We start from the raw sequence: 24,927 nt of genomic DNA, 5'->3' as shown, positions 1-24,927 counted from the left end.
AGCCAGCCCTAGTCGTGCACATGCTGCTGGCCTGGGGACCGTGCTGTAAGTGGCTCTGACCTTCCAGGACGTCCTCGTCCCCAGGCTGGGTGGAGTGTCCCTCTCTCACCTCCAGCCTGACACTGTGGCCTTGAGTTTCACCTGGGCCACCGCGGGGTGGGCCCTGTCTGTCACGCCTGCGGCCACGTCACACAAATCCTCTCCAGGGCTGCGCTCGTCACTCCTGCTGTTGCTCCGTGTCCCTCGGGGGCAGTTACTCTTGGGTCCGAGGATGCCGGTCGCCGGGCCCATCCGATGGCCTGGTGGCTTCCAGCAGATGGCGAGAATTCTGGAAGTCATCGTCTTTCCCTCGTTACTTTGTCCAGTGAGATGCTCAGAGCTAGGACTTCTCTAGGTGCTACAGGCTTCCTCAGACAGAATTCTTAACTTACTTTCCCAATTTTGGGTATTTTTTTTGCTGCCCGATTTTGTACGTTCCTATGTTCTAATAATATTTGTATACCTTTACTTTTTATTTTTTTATTTTTTACAAAATAACATTATTATTAGAAAGGTAATAATGGTGGACATAAAAAAATAATGGTGGAAATAAAAAAAATATATTTTTTTAATTTTTACAAAATAACATTATTATTAGAAAGGTAATAATGGTGGACATGTTAGTAAATAAAGTTAGGGAAAAGAAAACAAAACCCCCCTTAGCTCCATCACTCAGAAATAACACTTATTTGTATTTTTAAGTATTAGTCTTCCAATTAATACAAATTCATTTTAATCAAATTATATATAACCATTTATATATAAATATACCATATACACTTACGATGAAAATGCTTTACATTACTAAAATTGAAAATATTTTACGTAGAGTTTTATTAAGTGCTCTGTTCATTTAGCGACATAATCCCGAATGTTTTCTGTCAGCCTCCAAAGACGTCGTACAGACCGTAATATAGCCTCACAGTCTGATTTGGACTCTAAATTTTAGGTAGCTTCCAGTTTTTCACGGTCACAGACAGAATTGTAATTAATATTATAGTAGATGCATCCCATTTATCTAGTATAGAATTCTAGAAATGGGCTTCTTAGCTGAGCGGACGGGGGACAGGTGCAGAGTGGGACTTACATTCTCCGCTCATCGCCTCTGGCTCCGGGTTCCTGCACCCAAGCGTGGGGTCCGTCTGCGGATTATGTCGCTCTCCTTGATGCCCCAGAGCGGGGGCCTCCCTTCTCCTCGCACCTCTCAAACACGGCATCTGTGTGGGTAGCAGGCCATGTCCTATTTCACTGTCCCTTTCTTAAAGACACCCTTTACCACTCCCCACGTCTCTGCGTCTGTGCCCTAGAGTGCCTGCTCCGCCCCCGATAGTCAAAACAATGTTATGTTCAAAACATAGATTCTCAGCGAGTCCCTGTGAACCTCACTGCCTTGAGGACATGAACTTGGCGCTTTGCTCTGGCCCCTCACGGGCTCAGACATCTACCTTCCCCGTCCAGAGGCCCACACCTTGACCACGGGCGTGGTCGCTTGAAGGACCGGCCAAGACTGAGAGTTCAGGTGTTTGCCAGTTCCAGGAGGCTGAGGGGAGAGGCAGAGGCTGGTTTTCTCACTGACATAAGTCTGCCTCTCCTCCCCCCGTAAAATGGATCCTGGGGGTAGACTGGACGAGTTCGCTCACAAACATCTGTCTCCTGATTCGGATGACCGAGGGGCTGAGAGGAGCATGGGTGGGGTCGGGGAAGCATCGAGGAGAGCTCTGCCTTGCTTTGGATCGTGTTTGGGTGAAGAGCTGGTGTCTGTCCAGGGGAGGCGTCTGGCGGGCATTTGGATGTACACAGCAGGGGCGCGTCTGTGCAGGTGGCCGTGGGAGGCATCGGCCCATGGCTGTGAGCGTGGCCTCTCGTGGAGAGCACGGGCGGGGACCCGAGAGGACTAAGGCCTCATGGGAGATGGAGGAAGAGATGCCAGGGGCTGAGAGTGGCGTCACCTCCCCTGTGCATGGTCATCACAATCACATCGTCCCAGCAGAGACAGCCTTAGGTTATCTCTACACGTCTTCTCAGAATACCCGATATAACTTTTTTTTTTTTTTTTTAGTTTTTACAATTTTCTGACCTCTTTCTATAATTACAAGTTATAATTACAATTATATTTCTGCATCAGCCTCGACCCCTTCCAGCAGTGGCTTCGTGTCAGAAGCAGCACGCACGCCTTCTGCGCTGGATTCTTAATCACGAATACTGGCCTCCCGGTGTGGGATTCGCACGGATACTTGTGTTTCGCGCTGATTCTGTACTTTCCTGAGGAAGATTTTCCAGCAGAGGAGGCTGGAGAACTCTCCTTCAGCAGCATTCCAGAATTTATTTCCAGAAGCGCTCAGGTTGAACTGGGAGATGGCTCCTTACAGACTTCGAAATGTCTCCACAATAAAGGGTACTCCTCCTGGCCCTGAAACTCCTCGCTCTGGGGACTTCCACAGCCAGGCGATCTCTGTCTTCGCCTCGCTAAGGAAAACCTAACTACTTATCGCCTCTCCTGTCTTTGGGAGTTTTGAGCGACAGAACGTTTTGTTATCAGGGATCTTTTTGATGGGTATGTTTTAACATGCAATGATATTTCTACAAATGCTTGGAAATGGAGCAGGAAGAGTCAGTGACGGTTTTGTTCAGGCTCTGATGGTTCCAGTGACTGAGGGGTTTCAGGACAGGAAGCTTATCGATTCTGTAGGCGAATCATTTGAAATGATCAGCAGAGTCATGTGTACGAAGACACCGACTTTTCTCCCAGCGAGCAGATGCCGCCTGACTCCTCCTGGGCCAGTGGTCGACCAGTTGCCGCCACTTTGTGACATACTTGAATTTATTCTTTGTTTATAGAAATTCAAGCCAGAAAGACTCATAGTTCTGGCAGTTGATGAAAGCCATTTAAGTTAGATTTTTGACACTGTAATTACATGTGAGCACAAGTCAATAGTGCATTGCATATTCCTTCCAGTGGGGTGGGCCCCAGAGCTGGCAGAGCATCACTGTCTAGTTTGGGCTAGGTCCGCGGGATTCCAGAGAGAGCTTTGATTTGTAAATGGTTGGGTTGAACGGTGCCTTCCAAAATATATCTTCGAGAGGTATGAGCTAACAAAATAAATGAAAGAAAATTGGATTAATTTTAATAATTCTGCTGCTTTGATTCCAAATCCTTGAACACCTACAAAAACAAAGTGCCTCTTACAGCGCAGCCTGGCCCGTGGACACTGGGTCCCTCTGTTTCTGTTTATGAGCAGGAGGAACCAGACGGGAGATTTTAGATGGAAGGAGGCGTCCAGGGGCGCGGGAAGGTGCCTTCCACGGTACCGGTCCGAGATCACTGGGCCGCTTGGACCTTTCAGAGTGAATGCCTTTCACGTTATGCCTTTGAAACCAGATCCAGGCCCTTTCCGTTATTGATTGTTTTCCCATGAAATAACATGGAAATCCAGTAGCAAATTGGGCTCCACGTAGACGAGTATTCCACAGGGAGACTGGGATTTTATAGAGAACTACCACGATGAGTGGAGTGAGAATCAGACTCAGAACACGCACCGGGGTGCGAGCTCAGAGAAGTGGTTCAGGATGACCCTGTGCTTCACGGTCAGATGGCTTTGTCCCAGCGCTGGCCCTGCCTCTTAACTTCCGACCTTGGATCAAGGCCTTCGCCAGCTTCGGCCTCAACCTCTTTATCTGTAAGATGGGAAGGGTGGCATGTAATTCCTAGCACTGTGGTAAGTATTAACTCAGACGATTAAGGCACATAAAGCGTTTACTGTGATTCCTGGTGCGTGATACATTAGTGGTGCGTGTTATTATTGTAATAACCAGCACCACTCCGTAGATGAAATAGAAAAGACAAGGTGTTTTCTTAGAAATTTTTTTCCGAGTATTTTTGGGGGAGATGTCAGTGACAGATACTCATTGGAATGTTTATTATAAATACAGACTCGGTGTTTTATAAGATACATCAACAGCAACACTACTCTCTGGATTCAGTGAAAAGGTACAAGGCTAATAACGGATTGTTGATCTGCATTAGACAACCAACCACCCGAGAGCTCACTAAAAAATGTCGAAAGCTTCGATAGGCGTACTTGGAAAACATGGGCAGGATATAAACATAAAGCCGCGTTATTTTTAGCATGCCCTCCCTGCCACCTATGTGAGTTTTTTAAGAACTGGAGGCCATATTTCAGGGAGGGAACCTGGAAGCGTGTGATCCAATGGCATTTAATGAAATGATTTTGAGTGGAAAACTGGTCTCACCCGGCCACAAAGCCTCCTTTGATAAACCACGCTGCAGAGCCAGAGTTGCTCCCACGTAAGAAATAGCTACCCCAGCTCATATGGAACAGCTCATTTCTTCCCCAAACAGATGCTGTGTCCAAGAGAAATAGTCTATTCGGGCTTATACCTTCTTTCCATCACATCGTATCTGAATAGATTGTCGGAGCGAGATTACTCAGTTTTCTTCAGAAAATGCACGAGAATAACTGCTTTGTTTTGGGGATTGGGTTGGAAAAGATGGGAATAAATAAGAATTTGTTTATTCCTTTTGTCTCGTCTGAAACTGATTTATGAGACAGGACCTGTGTTGAACTTAGATAAATACCTTGGAGATATTTTATCGGACTTCACAATTACAATATGAAGTCACATAGGGGTAACTGCTTGATTAAAATGAAATATTCTGACATGTTTGATCTGTACTATAAACTGATAATTAAAAGTGGGTGGAGCATTTTAACATTGCTAGTAAAGCCGTTATGGCCAAATATATTTTATGACTTTCAAACGGCTTTTATTGATTGTGAGTTTACACAATCATCTGTCCTATTGCAAATAAGAGAATACAGTTCATGTAGGGATTTTTAATTCATAGTATCCCCTGCTCCCAACACCACTGTAATCCATCTTTTCAAAGGTTAGTAAATCAAGACAAAGCCTTTTTTAGTAAATTTATGGATACAGTAAGAAGAAGGAAACCCAAAATGCATATTTTGTAAAGACCATTACTTCAGAAGTCTTTCCTTACATTTGAGAAAAAGTACAGATCATATTTTATATATTTTAATTTAACTGTATTTCGCCGGAATTTATATATGAAACAGGCCGTGCTTATGGCACTTCTTGAAAGCAAACCTTTTCCCCCCAAGTTGTGGTCCATGGGGAGGGGACCACATATTATGAAAAATTATTAATGCTACTCTAGGTTTAAATTTAAGCAATTCTGTAATAGAAAACTCTCCGTTTTCATCTGGTACGGTTTGTAGTTATTTTATATAACAAGAATTATAGCCCTATGTACTGAGAACTTTAGCTGATGACAGGACTAATTATCACATTTACCCACAGGTAATCTGAATTTCATTCACGTCAGTCATATTTTTAATATTCAAACTGAAAATTGCGAATGCGTTCGGGAATTTCACACTTAAGGGTGTCTGGAGCCCCTTTAAATGCTTATCTGATCAAACGAGATCGTAATAGGTGACACCCCGCCTCTACTTGTCATTGTCGTGCGTAATTTAGGCTGCAGATTTCTAAAACGCCTCTTACCTTGTTTACTATTTTATTTTGGTTTCCAAATTGCAGAACCTGAATTACGGTGCCTTGCACACACAATCAAAGAGCTTCGTTTTTAGCCTTTTCCTCTCTCATTTTATTCATCACTCTGTGATGGATCGTATGATATTTATATGGAGGATATAGTTTAAGTTCGGCACTTTGTCTCTTTTCGTAAGTCCATCCCCCTCTCTCCCCTCCCCCCCGGTTTGGAGGTGTGATAAGGTTTAAGGACGTGAAATATGGAGTTAGAAGACTTTGCTTCAAAGTCGACAATTCCTGTTCTTACCTCCCTGATTTTTAACTGTCTCCTAATCGATATCTCAGCTTGCTGCCGCTGTGGGCAAGTTACTCCACTTCCCTGGGCCTTTGCGTCGTCAGCTATGAAGTTCGGCTAATAATAGACGCACCTGGTAAGGTTTTGTGATGCTTGGCCCAGGGCTTGGCTCCATATATAGTAGCTGCACTTTGAGCTGCCGAATGTTGCCTGAGAAAACACACAGGACGAGGCTGGCCGGTCTCACTCTGAATTTTGACCACAAACCTCTGATGGGCACTCAGCACTGCGAGGAAGTCCTACAGTGCCCTGAGTCCTAGGCTGGCTCTTCTCTGCTCCGCTTCTAAATGACAGACATTCTCAAAGCTCAGCTTTAGCCACCTTTTCTTTGTTATCTACACTCGCGTCTCCCCCCAAAATCACATAGCTTAAAATCCACCCAAATTCCGGTGACTCGCAGTCTTTCCTCCCTGTTTATAACCATCTCTGAATCGATATCTCAACATGTATATCTATGAGCATCTTTGACTTTAAGTACAAATCCTGATCTGTCCTCCTACACTTGTATTCTCCAAGTGTCCCCTACTTCTGGGAAGTGGAAGCACTATCTTCCCAGTTGCTAAGGCCATGCCATGCAGTGACACAAAACAGCCAGAAACCACAAATCATCTCTGATTCGTTTTTCTTTCCTCCGTACCTCCAGTGCATCAGCCAGTCCTATCAGCTTTTCCTCCAGGAGCTCCTGGTCCATCATCGCCCACCTGGATCGATGCAATAGTGTCCTAGCTGGGTTCTCTTGTGCCCATCGACACACTTTTCCTTTATGCAGAAGCTGGAGAGCCCTTAGAGCGTGTCGATCAGACCATACAATCTCTGTGTAATCTCCAGCCCCAGTGGCTTCCTGCCATATTGGGGATAAGTCTAAACTTCTCAGTGTGACATGGCCCTTGCCCACCTTGCTGATGCCAGATGAAATTGCCCAGCACAGGGTGCTCCAGCATTCTGTCGGTTTCTCTAAGGTGCCAAGCATATGCCTGGCTCAGGAATATTGAACTCGCTGGTCCTTTGCCGGGATGGCTGCTTCTCTGCATCTGTAAATGGCTCCTATTTGTTGCGTAGGTTTTAACTTAATGCTACTCCTGGGTGACGGCCACTCTTGGGTGAGGGCCACTTGTCACTGAGGGTCACTCCCTCCAGGTCCTAGCCCTCCCCTCCCCTGAGGATCTAACCCTCATCGAGGATAAGTGAGGGTCACGAGAAGTATTCGTGATGCTTCATGTTAGTGCCCTCCGCTTCCTCTCACCTGGAAAAAGGGGAATTGATATATTACATAAGGCAAAATGATCCACCACTGTTTTTCCACTGGCTTGTGGGTCTTCTTATTGATTTACAAGGGGCCTTTACATATTCTAGATATGTAATATCCATGGCTTGCCTTTTTATTCTCTTCATGGTGTTTTTTGGTGAAAAGAAGTTCTTAAATTTTTTTCTAAATTATAATGTAGTTCACTTTTTCAGTCTTTCCCTTTATAGTTTGTGTTTCGTGCCTTATTTTCCAGCTCTTCCCCATCCCAGAGCCGTGAAGATATTCTTCTCTATTATGTTCCAGAAACTTGTTTTTGCGATGGTCTGAGTTAGTTGTCAAGTTTCTTTTTCCCACGTGGATATCCCGTTTCCCAGCCCCATTTTTCCCCAAGATTTTCTTTCTTTCTTCACTGCTTTGCGTGCCACCTTTGCCGAACATCGTGTGCCGAGGTACACATGAATTTGCTTCTGGGTTCTCTTTTCCTGCCCGTCGTTTCGATCGTTTTTGTCTGTGTGAAGACCACTCTGACCTAACTGGCTTTTGAAAAGTTCGGTAGACTGAGTTGTCCGATCTCGCTCTTCTTTAAGAGCATTCTAATCCTACCTGTTTTCGACGCTGCATTTCCGTATAAATTTTAGAATCAGTTTGTCAAGTTGTACAAAAGTCATGTTGCAATTTTGGCAGGATCTACATTGAATTTGTTGGTCAATTTGAAGAGAATTGACATCTTTACAATAATAAGTCTTTCAATCCATGAATATGGTATAACTATTCATTTATTTAGGTCTTCTTTCAATAATATTTTGTAGTTTTCTGTGTAAAGGCCCTGCACATCTTATATTAGATTTATTCTCCTATTTTAAGATATTTTTGATGTTAACGAAAGTTGTATCATTTTAAAGTTTTGTTTCCTATCGATGCTGATATATAGAAATAAAATTGAGTTTTCTATATTGACCTGTAGCTAGCAAACTTCTTAAACTCATTAATTCTAATGATTCATTTCTAAATTTTCTTGGATTTTCTATATAAAAAAATATTATCTGCTAATAGTCAAAGTTTTTTTATATTTTCCCTCAATTCCTCAGCATTTCATTTCTTTTTTTCTTTTCTTTCTTTCTTTTTTTTTTTTGCTTTATGTACTGACTAAGACCTCCCGTACAATTTGTGACAGATGTGGTAATAGTGAGTCTGCCTTTTCTCTCAACTTCAAAGGATTAGATTTTAGTGTTTCACCATTAAAGTATGTAGTTTTCTGTAGGGTTTGGTAGATGTCCTTTATGAAACTGATGCAGTCTCTTTTTTTTTTTTCTAATTTACTAATTTATCATGAATTAGTATTGAATTTTATCCAATGCCTTTTCTTCTTCAAGATTATTATTTTTTTCTTTTTTAACAATATAAATTAGATAATTTACATTGATTGAAATAACTTTGCATTCTTAGAATAAATCCAACTTGATCGTAGTATGTATTATTATGTTATATATACTGTTGGATTTGGTTTTCTGAGATTTTTTCCAGGTATTTTGCATCAGCATTTTTGTATAAAAGCAGCCTATGATTTTTCTTTCTCATAATGTGCTAATATCATTTTGATATCAAGCATTCCTCTTTTTCTGTTATCTGGAAAAATTTGTGTATGTTGGCATTAATTCTTCTTTAAATGCTGAGAAACCAATCTAGACCTGGAACTTTCCATTTTCTTCTTTCTAGAGTTTTCTTTTACAATCGAGGTGATTTAATCGATGTCTTTAATAGGAATAGATTATTTCTAGAATAGAAATTATTGAGTCAAAGGATGAATTATCTTCTGATAAGGTATTAATCTATATTCCTAATCAACATGAATGAGAATTCTCTTTCTTTCACATTCATGCCAATGCTACAAAAATTAAACTTTTCATTTTTGTCATATCGATAGGCCTAGAATATAGTTTTGGCTTCTTTATTTCGATGTTTTAAAATTTCATTTCATATTTATTGTGTAGTTTAGAAGTTGTGAAATCTTGTGATTGTGACTTGCCCTCATCCAAGTTCTTTTATTTTTTATTGAGATATAATTGACATATAAGGTTGTGTTAGTTTTAGGCATACAACGTGATGATTTGATAGATGTATATATTATGAAATGATCACCACAATAAATTTAGTTAAAATCCATCACCACACATAGTTATATACATTTTATTTCTAGCGATGAGAGCCTTTAAGATTTACTCTTTGGGCAACTTTCAAATATGCGATACAGCGTTATTAACTACAGTCACCATACTGTACCTGACATCTCCAGACTTATTTATCCTGTGGCTGGAAGTTTGCACCCTTTGATCACCTTCACTCATTTTGTCCACCCTTCTCTTCCTGCCTCTGGCAACTACCAGTCTGTTCTCTGTCCCTATGAATTATTCTTTTCTAAAATGTTCCACATGTAAGTGAGATCATACAGTGTTTGTCTTTCTCTCTCTGACCCATTTCACTTATCATAATGCCCTCAAGGTCCATCAGTATTGTTGCAAGTGGCAGGATTTCCTTCTTTTTATGGCTAAGTAATATTCCACTGGATGCACACACCACATTTTCTGTATCTATTCATCTGTCAGTGGGCACGTAGGTTGTTTTCATGTCTTGGCTATTGTGGAAAATGCTGTAGTGGATGTGGGAGTGCAGATATCTTTGCTTCCTTGGAACAAACACCCAGAAGTGGAATCACTATATCATATGGTAGTTCTGTATCATATGATAGTTTCGTGGAAACTCCATACTGTTTTTCGGAGTGGCTGTACCAATTTATAGTCCCACCGGCACTGCAGAGGAGTTCCCTTGCTCCACATCCTCACCAACACTTGTTACCTCTTTTTGGAAATAGCCATTCCAAGAAGTGCGAGGTGACAGCTCATTGTTGTTTTGATTTGCATTTTCCTAGCAATGTCGAATACTTTTCCAAATTCTTTTCCATCCTGTTGGTTGAGAAGGCCAACACACACTCTAGTTAAGTGCAGTCTTGTAAGCACTGTCTATGCAATGTTTTCTTTAGTTCAATACATCTCATCCGACAATATAATTTCTAGTTCAAAGACAGTCTGTCATTTATTCATAGACTAAATTGTATCATGAGCTGGTGAACTGAATCGCTCTGTTCCAGTGTTTCTCCACGGAGGTGATTTTACTTCTACTGATAGAGACATTAGGCAATGTCCAAAGACCGTTCTGATTGTCATAGCTGGAGCTAGGGAAGGTACTACTGGCTTCTAGTGGGGTGAAGCCAGGGATGCTAGCGGGTACCCTACGATGCACAGGACAGCCCCTCCCCCCCCCAACAAAGAGTTATCCAGCCTGACATGTCGATACTGCCAAGGCTGAGGGCCTTGCCGTCTGTTCAAATAACGTTTAGTGCTTTCATGATTCGTTCTTCTGTAAGCAAACCACATTACAGCTATTCCAAGGCGCATGTTTGTTTTCAAAAATTTGATGTGTCTTACAATAGGTGGATAAGAATGTATTATGGCTAATTTTGTTTGGCAGAATTATTTTTTCCTTTTTAGCGATATGTTAAGTCATTGTGTGCTTTGCATCTTACCATCTGCAGCCTTACAATGATGAAATATGGAGAGGTGACTGTTCTTATTCTTTCTCTTACCTGTACATATGCATCAGTCTAATAGCCGTGTGGGACAAGGAAGTCATATGCGGCACGATAGTGTAACTGCCATATTTAGAAGTGCTGACCATCGGTCAGTGTCTAGCCCTGAATCTATAGTCATTCCACCTTGTGCCTACTGTAAGGTAAAAGACAATTATTCAACGTATGAAACAATTTTATATTTGATTTTTATGTTAAAACAGCTCCTCTTAGATCTAGTAAGTAGATATATCGATAGAACATTCAAATGTAGCGCGGAACGATTTCTTCGTTTGGGAGGCTGCGAATCATTTGTGTATCTATTGATTTTTCTCCTCTGATATTCATTACTTTAACTTCAGGAAAGTGACTGGAAATGAAAATGGTTTCCATCTCTGGGAAATATTTTGGGGTGCTAGATCCTTCACTCTAAACCTCTATGTTTTCTGACATTTACACGCATCGCGGGGAAAGGCAGCCGCAGGAACATCTAATTTTCGGGATGATTCCTCTCCTTCCAGGTCTCGTTTTGTTCAAGGCATGATCATCTAGACTAAAACACAGACGACAGCCACACGGTGCAGTGGGGAGAGCTTTCATTCCCGGGGAAAATCCGTATGTGTTCCGAGGGAAATGGATTTGAATGCGTTCTGTCAATTCTCTTCTGCATTTATTAGTGAGAAAAAAAAATTAGATAGTTAAAGGGTGACAGTTTTGAGTTATTAAGAAGGATCTGGATTAGCCGCAGCTCCGTGGGTCAGCGAAGGGTAGCCGCTGCTTCACATCTGGTTTTGATTCGTGGAAACTAACAAAGAGGCACAAGGCATGTGTAGCCCCATTGTAAGCCTTCTCCCTGCTCTGCTAAAGACAAAGAGCCCCCCGCTCCAAAGGCCCTCAAATACTTTTAACTCCAATTTACAGATTAGGCAAAACCTGTTAGGTTAAGGGTCACTTAAGGCAGTTGAAAAATTTCTTTGTGAACTTCCCAGTTTTCTGGCTGTTAAAGAAAATAATAAAATAAAAAGAGCTCCCCGGTGCAAGAATTCCATAAAACAGAGAGTGGCGTGTGAGGGAGACACTTTAATGGTTTCCATGCCCGATGAAAAGCCTGCAGCAGCTTTAAGTAACGTGGAATCAAATATCGCAAATGCTGGCCGAGTCTGGGAGGTGAGGGCTGGGCGCTGGGGTGATCTGGGATCAGAACAGGCCGCTTCGTCCCTCATGGACTCAGGATGCGCGTTTCTAAGCAGGGTAAGGCGCCTCCTTTCCAGAAGCTTCGCAGAGGGCCGGGGAGAACTCCACGGGGCCCGCCGTCGGCCTCATGCTCTCTTGCGGGCGGCATGCAGGCCGGTGGTTCTCGGAGTGAGAGACCTACTACGTGAACCTGTGTCCCCAGGAGAGCTCTGGTCCCCTAGCTGGCCGGCCCCTCCTCTGCCGTCTTCCAGGTGGCACTCGTTATAGTCAGAATTGACGGTGGAACCCCCCATGGCGTCCTGGAAGCCTTAGCGACTGACCACACTGGGGACAGAGGCCCTGGTTTTCAAAGAGCTCGTGTTTCAGAGAGAATGACACCTTTGAACACTTGGGCTTCCTCGTCAATAACTTGGAGTAGTAAAGCCTCCACGCCCCCATTTCTGTGGAAGTCAGGTGGGGGATGAAAGTTCTCCCGTGCCTCCTCGGAAAGTAATCTGGCCTGACGGGCAGAGATGTTTCTAGAAAATGGGAATGCGGCACCAGCAGCGTGGTGCCCGGGGGCTACCTGCGGCGTTGGATGTGGGCTGAGTGAGCAGAGGGGGTGGGGAGGGGAGTTCTCTCCTGGGGGGAACGGGGGGGTCAGGTGACCCAGAGGCACATGAACAGTTAAGGAACAGAGCAGGGGAGGGGAGAGCCCTTGGTGTTCACGACCTTCGTCCTTTCTCTGGACTCGGAACGATGTTGTGATTTTGGCATGTTTTTTCCCCACCTGATCTGTGAGTTCGAGGTTTTCACTTGTCTGTTGGTTTCTCTGGCCGAGGACTGCTTCTCTTCTTGCCTCTTTAGCGCCTGACACAAGGCTGAGCATACGGTCGACGCCAACAAAGATCCTACGACAGGATGGGCAGTCGCACAGGAGACCTCTTTCTGCTGCAATCACGTCACAAAAGTCTCTCTTTGGATAAGGACACATCTGATGGCGTTTTAGTCCCCTTTTGCTGCATAACGAATCGTTCCAAAATGTAGTGGCTTAAAATCGCGACGATCATTTTATTCCTTGTCCCTCGTGGTTCCGGGGGTTGACAGGGCGCAGGCAGGCGTTTTCTGCTGTCTCTTTCATGGTCGCCATAGAAAGGCGGCTGGGGCTGGACTCATCTTGAAGATTTCTTCACTTCTGCCTTTGGGGGCTGCTGCCGGCTGTCGGCCGGACTGGCGACGGGAAACTTGTGAATGGCCTGTCCCTGTAGAGTGATGAGAGGGTGGAAGAATGCTGCTCCCCGAAAAACCCGGGGTGGGGGGGCTGTGTCACCTGTACGGCAGCCTCGGAAGTCACGTAGCTGAACGCATGCTGCCGTCACAGGCCCATCTAGCTTCGAGACTGGGGACATGGACCCTACCTTTTGATGGAGGCAATGTCCGTGTCACTTTGTAAGAAGGGCATGTGTGACGGGAAATCTTATCGGGCCACCCGGGGAAATAGAGTTAGCATGGGTGATATGGCAAACGTCTGGAAACGCAATGAGTCTGCCATTTCAATGGTTTCTAATAAGTGCATCTGAAACCAGCCCAGCTGCTGGAAATAATCATAGTCAGCGTTACTTTGGAAAATTGCAAGGGCTAAGTAGTATACAAATGGGAGCTATTATTTTATTTTGAAATTCAGATAAGTCTGCTGTCAACTCATCACGATGCAGGCAAAACACAAGGCATATACTCACTCATTCATTCATTTGTTCATTCACTCAGTATTTTTTAAATTAAATATCCACTAACTGCCAGATACTATTAGGTCAGTTATTGAGATGGAAATCCCATACAGAGTTGGAAAGTCTCTTAGAGACAATTTGCCTTCTTCACTCCTCAGTGCCTTGATCTGGAAAAATCGCTCAAGAAAGCCACCTCTAAAGTTACCCAGGCATGCAGCCCGGATACTTGGGAGAGGAGTTGGCAGATTGCTGGGGGAAGGCGCATGGTGCTAGAGCAGATGGCCAGCCTCTCTTTGTCTCTCTCCTTCATCCATCCGTCCGTCCGTCTGTCTGTCTCTGTTTCTGTCCCTGTCTGTCTGTCTATCATCTTCATCATCATCCATCTATCTTCACCATCGTGTGTGTGATGAGAGGGGCACGGGTGGCTCACAACTTAAGTACCAGTTTGCATCTTAAATCTGAACAGTCTCAGGAATCAGTCAGCAAGCAGCTGAAAACCAGATGAACGGCACAGATGCCGGGCACGTTCTGTTCAGAATTAAGGAGAAAGATGGTCTTTTGGCCACGGCTGTCCCTGGCCACCCGTCTTCAGGTGAGTCACAGGTGGCCTGGGCCTGGGTCTGGGCGGAGCTGTGGCTGGGCCTGTCACAAGGTCTCTCACTGGGACGTACCTCACCCCTCCTGGTGGAGTCTCAAGTTCGAGTCAGACTCTGGGCCCTCGAAGGCCTCTCCTTGGCTGGCCACTCTCACTGCTTTTCACCAGTGCTCCAGGGCTCCGGAGACATGCTCGCTTTCTTGCTTCATTCATTCATTCATTCATCTATCCATTCAGCAGATGCTTGCACAGTGCCAGCCCCATGACAGAGCGCTGGGGGATTCAGGGGGCGTGCTGCTCTGTCTGTGAATGAACCTGCACAGTCGCTCCTTGATTTACAAATGGAAAGTTGGCACAGGTGAAGTAAAACACTCCTCGAGTCATTGAGCAGATGAGGCCTCGCCACCCCGAGGAAGGCCTCTGTGAGCCGGACGCTGCCCCGGGCTCATCCTCTGAGGATGCCGCCCAGCTTTCCCTGCCAGCGTGTTTGTGTCCTTCGCTGGCTGACACGGCAGTTAGCTCCGTGTCACGTCCCTCAGTTCCCACCTGCGTCAGTGCTGCGGGTGCTGGGTGCGCTGAGCCTGGAGTCACCTCCCTCCTCCACCACCGTCTTTTATCTGGAGCTGCGTCATGGCGAAGCTGGGGGCGTCCACCGCTGCTAGGCTTTCGGCACCTGTCCTGTCTACTCAGTGCCATTGACATGCAAAAGTCAAGTTTTGTTTCCCTTTAAAAATCGCACACTAACCGCTGGAACAGTGCCTTAATTATCCTTCTGCAGAGCGCACTGTCCTGGCAGAGCGAGAGGCAAACACGTCACTAGCCATAGTTGCTGGTCCCTCTTCAGATACTGGCCGGGGCCTCAGCCACACGGCTCGCCTCCGGACAGCCAGGAACACAAACAGCTGCCACCTACTGACCTCTCTACCCCTTGGTGAATGAACCAGAGGACAAGGGGAACAAAGGAAATGCTACAGATATTTTTAAGTACAAGTGAGGACGAAAAGAGAAACGTTGCAAAATCTTTTAACTTCTTTGTTTTGCAAATATTTCCTAAGCACTGCATTTTGTTCTAAGTGTCTAACGCTTTGCTGACCTAAAAGTCAGCGGGATGGCTTTTAATAATAGGATTTATTTTAATAATAGGATCATTTTCAAGAAATAGATATAGTTTTAAAGCTCATTTTATTTCATATGTGTATGAAATTGAACACTGTTCTTATGAGTGATGCACATCCCCAAATCCCAAAATACTATACTTTTTTTTTTTTTAAGAAAGGCACTACAAAATGTCTCTCACATTGTATAGCATAATCCATGTTCTTCCCACAATTCTCATCTTTCGAAAAGACCTCCTGGAACCTGAGTTTAGGCAAGGTGCTAGCACCAAGACCAATATTTTTTTCCAGGAAAACAAACGCATGCAAAGTTTATCTGTTAATTTGATGGAACTTGCACTGGGGACGAACTGTCTAGAATTATGGCGAAGCAGAATATGTGTCAGGTTTTGAAATTATTCATAGCGGCGTAGAACAATTATGCAATTCCCATGGCCGGATCTCACCCGAACAAAGACGCTCCTAGCCTCCTATGCATAGCTGTATGATCCATCGTTACTCCTCATACATGTATCTGTCCTTATGTCCCATAATAATGATCTATTGGAAATGTTCAAAAACAGCCTCTACACTAGGAATGTCGGACCTTAATTTTAATGGATAAAAATGAGACAACTTTGTAGAATAATAATATCAGTTCAAGGAATGTGAAGTCAAGGAGGCGGCTTACTCGTCGTCCCTCCAACCGCCTTTTAGGGGACGTCTGGCACCCTCTAGTGACGACAGTTCTAGCCGTTCAAAGGGAAATTCTCTGCCCGACCGACTTCTGGCCTCTAGCTGGTGAGTAAACAGAATTTCAGGTCCCTTCCTGAAATTCTTGAGGCAGGATGATTTTCGTAGCTGTAGATAAAGGATAGAATAGCATCCACTAGGCAAACTGCCGCTTGTCTCCTGGCCTGTCACAGACAGAGTTTGTTAAGAGAGAACACTCCTGCTTACCCCGATTAACCGCAGCTTTTCCCCAGAACACGTGCTGAGATTTATTTATGTTGGGATCAGATGAAAACTGCGAAGTAATAGGCATCAGAGTTTTGATTCAATTTAGCGAATTTAAACAGAATTAACAAATTTCCATAAAGAACTGGTCTGCCTTGATTCGAACTGCACTTCATCCCCCCAAGAGGTCTACCTCACTTTGCAGATGAGGGGACAAACAGAGGGGACAGAGTAGAGAGGGGCCAGTGCAGAGAGTGGACGGTGTAGAGCGGTTGCTTGCAGAGAGGGTGGAGGGTGGAGAGGGTACAGCTGAGCAGCTGCCACAGTAAGGCAGGATCCTGCACTGTCACATGCCTGCCTCCCACGGTGGCCATAGAACCCAGTTAGTCTGCAGGTTGCCTGATGACACTTATGCGAATGTAAATGCATCGACGACAAATGTTTTCTTCCTTGGCCTCATTTCTGACTTCATGTGTGATAAACAAGTTGGCAAACACAGACACACACCCATAAACTAATGCAGTGAGGCAGAAAGAAGGGTCACCTCAGTCTAGGACTAAATGCAGCCTTTATAAAGCGAGGGGAGGGGCAGCACCTCTTCAATCGAGGCCTCTCTGCAAATTTCCATTAATTGGGTGACATCGTAGTGCACTTTATTAAATACCTTTAAGAAGCAGTGTGTGTGTGTTTAAAAACTGACTTATAAAATAAGTACGTATCAAGACAAAAATAAATGCTGATGTCCAGTATCTCAGAAACAGGACCAATGCACTTAAAAATCACATTTAAAAATCTGACCAGTGACTTCTCCGAGTGGCCAGGAAGCATGGCTGAGAGGGCGGTGACTGGGACACAGCACTTCAGACCTGAGCAGGGGACAGAGAAGCAGGGCAGCCTCGAGGCAGGGCGGCGGCATGCCTTCATGCACCCTCACGTTACGTGGCATGGGAGCTAGGCCCAGGCTCGTGCTGACCAGTGGCGATCTGGTGGCTGTGGCATCTCTTCTCCTACTTGCCCAGTTGTGTGGATAAAGACCTTGACATGCACTGAATGGTTCACAAACTGTAGATAAACATGATCATCGAAACAGCAAATCGATTAGTACCTTTAAACTAAGTTATTGTACCAAAATAATAACTCAGGGTTTTGTTGTTGTTTTTTGTAAAGCCACGAGTAATAATTGATGTAGTTAGAACCCTTGGTACAAGTTTTAGTGCTGCTGCAGTTGTAGAGGCATATGGAATTGAGTAAGAGCAAAGTTGGCAAAATTTGAGAATAAATGCGAGCTTATGAAATTGGAGAATATGTGTGACGCTTATGAAATCGCGTCCATCGAAATCATTGCTTCATTCGAGCCTACAGAGCTGAACGGACACGTGCTTCAGCATGAAGGAAATTGCAACTTGGTGTTGAGAAGTCGAGAATTTAGTATGTGATAATTTCCTTGGTTTAGATTAGTTCGAATCAGCCAAGACGCTGAAGAATATCTTAACTCCCCAGAGAAGGTGTCGAAACAATAGTTATTTAAATTGTAATGGGATTATTTCTTAACACGCTGCTGGAGGATATGCCACACGCACGCACGGCCTTACCCAGTGGTGAAACTGTGCTCGCGGAGTTTGAATAGGAAAACGGTCCTTTGCCAGTGTAGAATGGGTGACCTTGGGGGCGAGGAGTGGCTTACGCCGCACGTGTTCTCAGGCAAATCTTCCAACTGCCGTGAGTGGAAAAGTCCCACCGGATGGCATAGTTTTCCACTGCGGGGGCGGGTCCAGATGTGCGACCCTTATCTGCGGTCTCAGGCATGTTCCCTGGCAGACATCCTTGGGACATCCTCCTCGCAGGGCACTCCTGAAAAATCCAAACGTTAGACGTTTTAAGATTCGTCTTTCATGTTCGGGACCACATACAGCACTTCGTCCTCTTGTTTTGCCCTTAAAAAGTCAGCGTTTCTCGGGTCAGTCCCGGGCTCTGCAGTTTTATGTGTGTGGAATTTGAGTTGCTTGACACAGACTTCCTGAACGCTGAGACCCCCCGCGGCTGGACAGAGCCCTGTCACCACCCTTCTTTCCTAGGACTGGCCAGAGTGCCTGGCACAAAGAAGGCACGTGGGCCATACTGGCTGGATGGGTTAATGCTGGGGAGGGACCGTCGCAAAACACAGAAGCGTCTCCCAGGTTTCCTTACTAACACTAATCAGAAAGAGTTACTTTATCCTTGTCGTAGACATTTAAAAGGCCATGTGGATTTTGGCACACACACATGCAGGTTGATCGCAGTAGGTATCGTGTGCTGCATGTTATAGGGATATTGACAAAAACATCGCGTATTACGTGGTATTTATGGAACTTTTACGTTAAAATGTAATTTATGTTGACTGTAAATGTTTTGAAAATATAGGTGAACCAGATGGGAATGGGGAAAACAAAAAGGGAAAGAAAGATGCTCTACCATTGCTATTGTAATATCCGGCCCACTCGTATTTTTACCTTGCCTAGTTATTTTTACCAAATGGGTCTGTGATCTAGTTCTCCTTTATAACATGATCTCTAACTTACCAGAAGAGTTTTGCATCTCACTAAGTCTTCATCTACTGCATCGTTTTCCTGCAATTTTTTTCAGTGATAAGCATTTCATTTTACGAGTGTTTAATGTGACGATCAGTCCATGAAGAGTGAATCTTCTGTTGTGTCCCAATGGAGATTATGATCTATGATCTCTTTGCTATGCTCATAGATCATTTCTAGAACTATGTCACCCTCCTCTAACGTGTTGTCAACTCTTGACCTTACTCTATAGATCCCACATGGAGAAGTTAGTAATAGAGTAAGGATGAGAGTTCGTTGACTCGAGAAAATGGGAAGGCACGGTTTTAGGACGCATAGATGACAGCTCCTTCTATACCCACAGTAAATGTGTGATCTATTATACATTATTTCCTTCTTTTTATTTGGAGTGAGACACAATGAGGCAGCCTCAGGGCTTTGGTAAATTCACGGGTAATGGGTCCATACTGGGTCCATGTAAAATGGAAATGTGCTATTTGTTCACATGGACGCTGGGAGGGCCATGCTGTCTGCTATGTCCCAGGAGGGCGGAAAAGGACCCTGTCCTGATGGATGCCCCTCAGGTAGAGGCCATCAGGGACCGTCCCCCCGAAGTGGGTCTGCCTGGTGACCTGCAGGGTGGCTTCCCCAAAGCGGGGGTGGGGTGGCCTCTAATGGAAAGGCAGCCAGTTCTTTTGCCGCTGAGTGGCTGGGAGCTGACACGGGGGAGGGGAGGGCAGAGTGCTATCTGCATCTTCAGATGATTTCCTGCTGGAGTAATGTTTGGGCAGTGGTTCCTGCACCGCTCTGTTCTAATTAAGAGGTATGCCTCCTCTGTCAATAGCCAATCACAGTCTTTTTTGTTTTTGTTGTTTTAAGAACTTTGCATTAAATATTCGGAGAATACTGGGCTTGGATGCCATTATGCCATTCTAGACGTCAGAAATTATTCTCTCTGAAGACGGTAGGAATCAGTCAAACACTGTGTCATTAGAAATGAGGAAGATTTGCTTTTTTGAAACGAGCTTTTCATTAGATCGCTTTATATTTATCTGTATTTTCAAAATTAGATCCAGTGAAACTTATGGATAGACTCTTCAGGAAGTAGATCAAATAGATCAAATAATAGAATCAGGTTTTCTGTCTTTATTCTTTATTCTTAGTAAAGAATAAAAATGCGTACGTACGTCCCCATCTACACTCATTTTACCTATTTGAGAGAGCAGGCAGAGCAGATGATATAAATTACCCCCAGGTGGGGTGACCGGATGAAGGGGACGAGGACTTCTTTGTATTATCTTGTAACTTTTCGGTAAGTTTGACGTTATTTCCAAATGGAGAGTTAAAAAATTTCACTCAGTTCACTGTTTGACTTGAATTAGGCAAGAATCAGGGAGCGAAAGGCCAGCCTCAGAGAAGAGTTAGATCCCATCACAATTGCTGCTTCAAGTGCCTTGAGATCAAGGGCTGAGAAGCCAGGAGTCACGGTGACATAGGACCGTGCGGGACATTTTCTCTCTGGCGACTTTGTTAGCCAAGGGGTCATCCTCTTTAAGGCCACTTTTTGGGATGTCCCTCACAGCACGCTGCTCAGTAGGGGGCTACCCTTAGCGTTTACAATCCATGCTTCTGGGGGGAGCAAAACCCCAGGACTTGGGGAGGAGGCGAGAGCGTTTTCCTCAGCACTCCCGAATCCGCGTGGAAGCTGCCCAGATACAATAAACCACCTCAGTCCCTCGACATTTTAGGGGAAGCACAATTTTAATCAGCTCGCCCCATCTCATTCATTGTTTGAAGATGACAAGCGAGGAAATCAACGTCCCTTCAAAATGTGGGTGCTGAGCATTTGTCCAGTTCGGGTTTTTATGCAGAACAAGATTTCTTATATTTTCTCTTTCTTTTGTTTTTCTTTGTTTCTTTCTCTCAGTCTTCCTTTCTTTTCTTTTTCCTTCCTGTTCTTTCTTTCTTTCTTTCTTTCTTTCTTTCTTTCTTTCTTTCTTTCTTTCCTTCTTTCTTTCTGTCTCTCCCTCTCTCTTTCTTTTTTTCTTCCTCTCTCTGTCTCTCTCTCTCTGTCTGTCTGTCTGTCTCTCTCTCTCTCTCCCTCACTCCCTCCCTCCTCTCTCTTTCTTTCTCCTTCTTCTCCTTCCTTTTTTTCTTCTCTCCTTCCCTTTCCTCCTCCCCACCTTTCTCCCCTGTCCTCCTCCTTCTGTCTGGGACACAAGGGCGCCATTATCACTGGCCGGTTGATGGAACCCCGACACAGGCAGGCCTGACGTCTGAGTGAAGTCACCTCACAGAGCACCCACCTCTGAAACGGAGTCGCCGGGTGACTCAGGGACTTGGTCCATTGTGTTCGGCGTGTCTCCCGTGGAGACCACACCTCAGTCCTGGTGCAGCTTTCATGTGGCTGCATTCAGAGTGAAATGTTTCTCACAGAGAACAAGTAATTTCCTGAAAATGAGTAATAAAAGGTCCGAAACCCTCGGAGGAATGCTCAGGCCATACTCCATGAGCCATACTTCCTTCGCTCAGAAAATAGACGTGTGGCCCTGAGCTGACAGTGCGGGTTCTGGGGACTTCGCGAGGCCTTCACGTGGCACCTCTGTGTGGCCAGGAGTTCGGGTGGACACTGTGCCTGGTCGTGCTGACGTGCGTCAGAGTGGGACCCGCTCGCTGACATGATAAAGTATTTGTAGTCATTTCAGTTATTTGGATCTTAAATAAATAATTGCAAACAAGGATTTGACAGGTCTATTTTCATCTTTGTTTTTCTTGGTTACTTTCATTCTAGAGTCTTTTGTGTTTTCCACAGGTTCATTGTGGAGCAAATAAACATGACGTGTTTGGAAAATAAAAATAAAACGGTTCTGGAACATTCACTTGAGATGTAGGTTGTTAAAAATAGCAAGCGAATGGCTATTATTATAACGTCACCATTTGGTCACCTGAAAAAAGTTCCACCTGCAAAGTGTTCTTTCAGGAGAAAGGAGCAGGGGGCTCCAGGCCCTCATCCCAGGTGTGTGGCAGATCCGAGAGGAGGGGGCCCCAGAAGGCCGGGCACCCGGCCGCCCTCAGCGCCTTGGCCCCGAGGTGCTGGCAGCCCACGTGAGGCCGTGCAGAGTCCCACCACATCTGCATCCTGCTTCGGTGCAGCGAGTCACACAGTGGCACGCTGGGTCACACCTGCTGTGGCGGTCCTAGTCCCAGGCTATGGATGCTTTTTTTTTTTTAATTAAAAAAAAATCTCCTGGCTGCATATCATCAAGAAAAACAACATTGTTTTCAGGGTCTCTTATCTCTCCACTCCCAAATATCCTGTTTCTTCGGGCTGGGCAGCCAGGACCAATAGAAACCTCTTCCTGCCATTGGCTGACTTCATTTCCCAGACTTAGCACAATCTCATCCGCTCTAAACAACCTCATCAAAACTACTTTCTGGTCAGAGAGAAGCAATAATTATTAGTAACATTTATTAACGATCAATAAACTTGATCGCATTATGGCCAGCACCATTAAGGTAAGGAAAGGGTTCCTTCTCGTTTGGCAAAAATCTTGTGCTTGTTACTCTTTTCTTTGGTTTCCTTTATCAACGCAGATAAGTTAGGATTGGGCAACACCCCCACTGCCACAATAGAGGACAACAAGATTTCCTTTGCACTGCCTAGTAAATTTCCTTTTTCCTACTCCAACCATCCGCAAGGCTTAAAAACTTCAAACTCAGAAAAAAATTGGGGTTTCTAAATTCACTGTTGAGTGCCGTGGATGACTTTTGAGAAGGCTTTTTGGAGCGCGTCTGAATTTTCATATTCTTTAACTATGCCCGTCGGCGCCTGGAGGTGTATCAGCTAGCCGGCGACGGACTTGGAGAGGTTGGAGGGCAGGGTTGAAGACGAGGATGGGCTTGTAGATGTTGAACTTTTGGAGGCTCTGGAGTGACTCTTAGCATCGGGGATGCCAGCCAGTCCTGGTGGAAGTGAAGAGGTACCTGGCCGGTGGCCGTTGGTCGTGGGACGTGCAAATGTTGACTTTATTTTCGGATCCTCGTGCCGAGAACGGAGAGTTCTCATGACTCAAATGGTGGTAATTCGGTTTGTTTGGTCATGTATTTGTGGTCTTTAATAAAATACCTACTTCTCTGTGCGCTGTGAGTAAACTTTTTTCTTGGTGATGTTTGGTTTGTGGGAATTGGAGGGGAATGGACTTTCAGTTGTCTGTGCTCTGGGCTGTGAGGTCCGATGTGTTTTTCTGGCAAGTGTGTCTCATAGGTAGTATATGGAGATGAAGGTAGAGATAAATCCACGTAGGTGGAGACCAAAATGTGGCCTCATTCCGGGAAGCGAAACCAATTTAATGGTGAGTGCAGGTGAGCAGCATAGAGCGTATGAAGTCGTGGTCTGTTCCAATGTTTTCAAGGCCACCGTGCCTTGGTGACATTTGTAGAAAAGAGAAACATCAACAGTAAAAACAGATCCTGAAAAAGGTGGTTTTAGTAGTTGCTTGCCTTTAGTTTGGCTGCATATATGTGAGAAGCATTGGGCTGTGTTTTCGTCAAGGGTTTTAGCTGATTTGAAAATTCATGAACATGGAAGTTAGCCCAGAACTGGGCCAAAGCATTTTCAAAAATCCTCCTTGGTTTGGTATTTTTGTAACTTGAGATTTTTGTTATTAGAGGATTTGATTTTACACCCACCAGATAAACTGCGTTTCAGAGGTTCTGGTTCAGTTATTTCTCAAGGTATGTTCTATTTTTCAAAGTATGTTCAATAATCTACAAAAAAAAAAAAATCATGTATCAAAGATTTTCACCCCATAGATTTTATTTTATTTTATTTTATTTTATTTTATTTTATTTTATTTTATTTTGGTTTCAAGGATTAGAGTCTGCTGAAATATAACTATCATAGAAAGGAATTTTAAAATTAGAGGTTTGATCTGCTTCTCTTTCAGTTATAAGAGCAGAATTATTTGATTTTATAACCCAACATGCTACTCTTTTTATCCTTATTTTCACCCTTAATTATGTCTATATTTCGTAGTCATTAAATATTCTTTGTATATCTCGAATAGCTTGAGTACGATTTTACGTATGTGTGTTTCAAAAAAAAGCAATGTATTGACAGAAGTTAAAATAACAGCTCGGCCTTCAGAATGTGGGAAATGTTTTGCAAAACTTGCTAGCATGTTACACATTTCTGCATATACGAAGATATTCTCGAAACGCGGATGTTCTGTGACTTTCAGAATAAATGCTGGGAAATAGTTTACACTTGTCGAGGGCACTATGCTTGCCCTATTTAACATTTTATCACGCTGCATATTGTATACATCTCAAGTGAACTTTTAAATGGCTTCAAGTGAATTCTTTTTAATCCTCTGTTAAAACGAAATAGCTCCTCTTTATAAGTAACTTCCTCTGGGACAGAAACATGTCTTCCTGGGTAAAGTCATGAGATGAATTTACCGATGTGTTTATAGAAAAAGGAGGCCTGAGTCTGTCGTCAACAGTTTTAATTATGTGAGTGCAAAGCTCACAGTAGCAAAGGGGACGTTCGGGCCGTCCGTTGGAATTAGGAAACAGTCTCTCTACAAGCAGTTTCCAGTCTCAGATGCACTCTGTTTTGTTATTTAAGTAAATAACCCGATTAGTCGATTAAGTGTCAGATGCGCTGTATTTGTGAAGTGGGTATTCCACAGCTGAGTGGGGTTTTTTTTGTTTTTGTTTTTGTTTTTGTTTTTGTTTGTTTGTTTGTTTGTTTGTTTGTTTGTTTTTTGCATTAGTATAAGACCCTTTGAGGTACTGTGAAAAGCTAAATGTTTTTATCCCTTTTTGGGGTGGGTGATTCTCACCATTGTTTTCCCTTGGTAATTTGAAACGTTTCAAGTGGGAGGAGTAAAGGAATTCTGGGGGCTTAGGAGAGAGTGCCCCTTTATCTCAAAGTGTGTGGATTTTAAGATAAGATTATGAATCCTAATAAAACGCGTAGGCATCAAGGGTGATGGCCCCGTATGGGATGCATGGATCCGCTTTGGGGCTTCCACCTG

General features: G+C 44.2%; 1 protein-coding gene across 5 annotated transcripts in view; it reads left to right on the top strand.

Moving 5' to 3' along the window:
* The window catches only part of ERG (ETS transcription factor ERG), a 240,853-nt gene that overhangs the window by 105,825 nt on the left and 110,101 nt on the right, over positions 1-24,927 (top strand). For 2 of the 5 annotated variants that reach the window (XM_039857354.1, XM_039857352.1), the window contains exon 1: positions 22,250-22,402. The exons of the other annotated variants lie outside the window; for them this stretch is intronic. In XM_039857354.1, coding sequence (XP_039713288.1) covers positions 22,385-22,402 — 18 coding nt within the window. In that variant the 5' untranslated portion in view covers positions 22,250-22,384. Of the gene's footprint in view, positions 1-22,249; positions 22,403-24,927 lie in introns of those variants that run through there. 5 annotated transcript variants of the gene reach the window in all.

The sequence above is a fragment of the Pteropus medius genome, unplaced genomic scaffold, assembly GCF_902729225.1.
Source record: "Pteropus medius unplaced genomic scaffold, Ma_sr-lr_union100, whole genome shotgun sequence".
In the NCBI taxonomy this organism is placed as follows: domain Eukaryota; kingdom Metazoa; phylum Chordata; class Mammalia; order Chiroptera; family Pteropodidae; genus Pteropus; species Pteropus medius.
Note: the sequence above shows the minus strand (reverse complement) of the source record. Positions and strands in the feature narration are given on the sequence as shown.